Here is a 5,667-nt window from a genome sequence, read left to right as displayed (position 1 = left end):
CCTTTTTCTTTTGTTTACTTGAGCTGTTTCCTTTAAATGCATCGTGGACTGGCAGTGGCCACTGTTATATAAATTGTTTTACGTGTATATGTCAAATAAACTTACATTTCAGCAGTTCTGGCCAAGGGGTTTTTTGTTGGTGTATCCACAAGTCATTTTATCAGTGCTTTGTACAACCTAGAAAATTAGCTGTTAGGTTGCAATTGAGGCTATTTGGGTTGGGTTTATACTTTGTAGCCACAATTCAAGCCCAATTTAACCAAGAAACACTATTTGAATCTGATTCAATCCATCATTTAGACCTAGATACTCAACCTAAGTTCAATTTGATTTTATTTTTCCAAGTTTGGAGGTTTGTGTTGATCAGATTAGATTCAGGTTATCTTGATGGTTGAGTTATTTGAGTCAAATTGTTTGAGTTGGGTGGAACTCCATCATTTACACCTAGATATGCTCAACCTAAATACTTCATTTTTTCGAGTTTGGAGTTTTGTTTTGAGTTTGGGTTGAAGCCACCTACGTTGTGACAGGGGATGGTTTAAATTTGGTTTTAACTCCATCTCTAATCAAAATTGAATCAATCAATTATGAACATATGTCTAACTAAACTAAACCAAATTGACCACTCTAACCAACTAAACCAATCCATTTGAGTCGAGTTGATTAATCAATTTGGGTGTAAGCCCAACATATATTCTGTCTTCAAATGGTAGGCCTTCTATTTTTCTTCTTTAAACCGTTTCAACTTTCAAGTGTCGTTAAATATGTAAACCCAATCCAAAATATTATACTTTATTAGCTTAATAGAGCAATAAATATAACTTGAGTGAGAGAGAGAGAGAGAGGGAGAGAGGGAGAGAGAGAAATGACTTAATTTTACTCCAATTCAACTGGGTGTATCCTTGGACTTGGCCTGGAAGAGAGGCATAAATGTCTGTACAAAGCATCTAGTATTGACAATGTATTGTGACTCACCACCGTATACACCAAATAAAAATGTAGAAATGAAGTCCAAAGTAGCTTGGGTTTTGGACACCACAAATTTCAAATCATATTTATTTGCCCACACCATTAATCACGGAAATCTGTCCCCAAAATACAACATATCCAAATGCTCCAACATTTTTAATAAATTGCTTGGAAATGGTAGCTTAGTTCCACATCCATGGCATGTTTAAACATGTTTAATCCTCATTCAACGCACACAATAACCCCATAAACAAAACCCCTTTACAAATTTTTTTTTCTATTTCTTTAACTAGTCGATATAACTCAGGTTTTTCTACGATACCGAAAAATAATCTATTAATTTATACAAAAAAGAAAAAAAAATTGATTTAACATCAAAAAAATAATCTCATTTATTTATGCCCCAATCTCATTTATATCTTTACATCTCACCATTTCCTTTCCTTCTACTTTTATTTAATAATTCAGAGATTAATTTGGGGTGGATTTGATAGAATAAAAAACCAATACCATAGAATTTTCACATTGTGAAATTAATGAGCTTCAACTTTATGGCTAAAGGTTAGTCCCTGCAAATAATTAATGAATCATTGTTTTTTTCCAAAGGTGTCCTTTTTAAAATTTTTATGATGGTGTGTGATCAGTGGAGAGGCAGCAACATATATTTGGGGGGTCTTGGTTAGGGGAAGGGAGATATGGAGCTAAACCCAAAGAAAGCCCATCTCGTTTTTACTGTAAAAGTAGAAACCAGCAGTGCAGTTACCTTTCCAAGTACACTTAGACTTCATACCCATTACAAGAAAGAATCTCCCCTGCTCCTATCTACTCTCTCTTCATGCTTTTGAGTTGTCTAAGTGCAGCACATATGCATAGAAAGTACTTAGTTAACATACAAAAAAGAGAGAGAGAGAACGATCTCTCCATCTCCTATCCACTCTCTCTTCGTTTGTGCTCTTTGAGTTGTCTAAGTGCTGGATACATAGAAAATGCTTACATACATATAAAAAAAAGGAAAAAAGAAAGAAATAAAGAAAGATCTGCCTGACTCCCATCCATTCTCTTCATGCACGTTCGTTTTTGAGTTGTCTAAGTGCAACACGGATGCATGCAAGAGGCTTAGTACTTATATGTAAAAAGAGAGAAGTAAAGAAAGAAATTGTTTCTAATGAGAAGGAGCGACTAGTCTTGGAGGGAGGGTAGTTGGGTTGGCCACAAACCTCGAGGAGAAGGCGTGGAACTGGTAGTAGTCTCCATCCAAGAAGCTCCCCCACCCACTGCTATCAAAGTTGAGAGAATAGCTCTGTGGGTCATACTTGCACTGAAACGTAGAACCTGAACTCGGCCGAGTCGCCGCCGCCCGGAGCATTCGGCTCTGTTTCTTCAGTTTCCTCACTAGTTTTCTTAACCCATGACAATGAGTTGAAGTAGTGGTACTAGTGCAAGAAGTGGTGGTGGTGGTGGTGGTGGTGGGCGCTTTTGAAGCGGCGGCGGTGGCGGCGGCACCCTCACCGTCACCGTCGCATTTGGTGGCGGTGGTGGAAGTGAGCTTTGGCCATAGGAGGAGCCATATGTGAGTCATGTTTAAAAAAGACTGAGTTGATGCCAGTCACTGCTATGTTCTCAAAGTCTGAGGCCTCTTTTCTCTATATATAGAAAGTGGCGTGTGGCGGAGACTGAAGGAGGCGAGTAGAGGTGGCACGCGACTACCGATAGAGAGGGTGGAGGGCATAGCCGCATAGGCATGTGGTCGGCTATATATTATTATTTAACGTAAGATTTCATGCAAGGAGGGATTTGAATTAGTTTGGAGTTAGGACCATTTTCAAAAAGTTGATGCTAGCTTTTACTCACGCTTTGGAATTATTGGTAACGTTATTAAATGGATAGTGTTGTTGTTTTTATGTGAAAAATAAAAGAAAAAAAAAATTTAAGTTAATAAATTATTTTATATATTTTTTAAAATTCATTTATTTTGATTTTTTTTATTAAAATTAAATAATTTTAAAATGTATAAATTTTAAATTAAATTTTAATTTTATTTAATTACTTAATTTTTTTTCCCTATAATAACTAATAAAAGATAGCCTAAATGCATTGAAAATGTTGCTTAGGTATAAATAATTTAAAATATATATTTTATAATATTGTTGTTCATTTTATAATTACTTTCACTTCATAAAATGAGTAGATTTAAGTGCACAATTGTGTCACTAGTATATCAAAATGTTAGAAAATTTGTGTTTGAAAAGTATTCTTAAAAATAAATTTTTAATCTAAAAAACACTTTTAATTGGAAATAATATTTTAATAATTTATCTTGAACATATTTTTAAAACTAAACTTGAAATGTTTTTAGATTTTTTTAGAATGTGTCCAAAAATATAAAAAAAAATATTTTAAAATATATATATAATGCTTTCTAAAAATAAATAAAATTTATTTTTTCATTAAATTTTTATTCTTAAAAACATTATCAAAAGGATTAGGATTTGTTTGCTAATTATTTTCGAAAATAGTTTTTGAAAATCCTTTTTTGATGTTTTATATAATAAAAATCTATTTAGAAATAATTTTTAAATATTTTTATATGTAATATTTTATTTTTAAATATTTTATCCGTTTATATGATTATATTTTAAAATAATTTTTTAAAAAAAAATATATATATATATATATATATATATATATATATGTGAGAATAAGAAACAGTTTTACATCGTCAAAAGTATTTCTCGAAGTGAAAACTCTTGTCATAAAAATTAGCAAACAGGCTTAGTATTAAAAATTGTTTTAGAAAACGTTATCACCAAGTCAAGTGGGTCGTGGGGTAGACTTCCCCTTTGGCAGCATAACTTAATTGGTATCTTTTTGGGAAAATGTATCATTGATTAATTGATTGGTTAAGATGTCCTTCTCACATTTTTATTTTTTATTTTTTAATATTTATTTTTGTTCTTGTCTTCATGTCAGTTGAGACTTGAGAGTTGAGACTGAATTTTTGTTAAGCATCAAACTTAGTGAAAAATGCAGCCATGGTCAAACTATTCTTACCCACCTAACTTCCAAATTTTTCATTAATTAAATTTTATAATATGATTTTAAATTAAATAATAATTTGTGTTTTTAAATAAATACTTAGATTTTTTTATTTTATTTTAGAAATAATGTAACTCCATTGAAAGGACTAACATCATGAGTTGTCTAATCAAATGGAAAAATTGATACAAAAAGAATATTTGATATGGTATATGATTGAAATCATTCAATCAAGTCCAAATCTTTCAAAGGTCATTCTAAAATCTGAACAAATGTCAGCATTTTTATTTATTTATTCATTTATTTTTCTCATCGTATTTGAAAACCAACCCTTAATAGTCAAATTTCAAGTTGAATTAAAGAAGGAAAATTTTTTAAGTTTTTTTTTTTAAAAAAATATGAAGAATATTTCAGAGTTTTTTTTAATATTATATATAAATTTAAACTACATTTATAAAAATAAATTATTTAATTTTTAATATAAATTTTTACCCTAAAAATAATTAAAATTTATTTTTTAAAACTCAAAATCATTTAATGAAAAAATCACCACTATCAACATTAAAATTATATTTGATTCTTGTACTAAGAAAATAAAAAAGTATTAAAAAAATATTTTTTTATATTTAATTTTATCATCAAAAGAATTAAATAAATAAATAATTTTGAATTAATTTTTAAAAATAATTTATTAATTTTAAATTTATTTAAATTTTTTTTTCTATTTTCCTTAACTTACATTTTTTTTTTTTTTTTTCAAATCAACATAGTGTAAAAAAATATAAAAATAAAATATATTGTAATAATTTTGAAATAAAAAATAAAAAATAAATTATCGTGGAAATGGAGAGAATGGGCATGATGGGAATTAAAGAGAGGAATGATTAGGCCAAGTGGTTTAAGCAGAATGGTACCGGTATGTCTGAGGTGTATGTCAGACTACACAAATTATTTGACTGGAGACGACGCGGAATTGACAGTCTCGATCTTAGCAATATCTACTTTTTCTGGGTCCCACCCATCACCTAAACTCTCATTCGCTCGTATTTTAATATTTTGTGTACCTGCCCCACACCCAAGTCGCCGTCACCTCCTTTCCGTTGACAACATCTTCATTTACACTTACAAGACATCAACCTTTTTGAATTGTTTTTTATTACTACTTCATTGTAGCTATCTTATCATATTTTTCTATGTCAAGATTTTTTTTAAGGCGGCGTTGGTGGCCAATAAGACGATGATTTTAAAACGATGTGGGACTAATTTTAATAAAAAAAATTCCCTTTCATTTTTTTTGTCATTTTATTAACGAGTTTGAAAGTGATTTTACCCGGCATTTTGAAGTTAAAAAGTATTTTTTTATTATAAAAAATAAATATTTATAAAAATTTAAAATATATGAAAAATCATTTATAATATTTTTTGAAACAACACTTAATAATTGATTTTTAAAAAAACATTTCAACTAAAAAATACTTTTGTCATAAGTAAATTGTATTTTTATTGGAAGTGTTTTTTAAAAAATTATTTTTAAAATATTTTTCAAAAAATATTATAAGTAATTTTTTGATTTTTTATATTTTAAAAAATATTTTTTAAAATTATTATCAATACTCTTAATTTACACTTTCAAATAAAATTTAAGAATATAAATATATAAAA

At 29.1% G+C, this 5,667-nt stretch overlaps 1 protein-coding gene across 1 annotated transcript; it reads right to left on the bottom strand.

The window, feature by feature from the left end:
- Nucleotides 1–1,671: 1,671 nt before the first annotated feature.
- Nucleotides 1,672–2,606, bottom strand: LOC104879122 (uncharacterized). Its single transcript, XM_010650713.2, has one exon. It carries the CDS (start codon nucleotides 2,546–2,548, stop codon nucleotides 2,132–2,134), a length of 417 nt encoding a protein of 138 aa, XP_010649015.1. The 5' UTR covers nucleotides 2,549–2,606; the 3' UTR covers nucleotides 1,672–2,131.
- Nucleotides 2,607–5,667: the final 3,061 nt, after the last annotated feature.

Source organism: Vitis vinifera, chromosome 1 (assembly GCF_030704535.1).
Source record: "Vitis vinifera cultivar Pinot Noir 40024 chromosome 1, ASM3070453v1".
Lineage (NCBI taxonomy): Eukaryota > Viridiplantae > Streptophyta > Magnoliopsida > Vitales > Vitaceae > Vitis > Vitis vinifera.
This window is presented reverse-complemented; position numbering and strand designations above follow the sequence as displayed.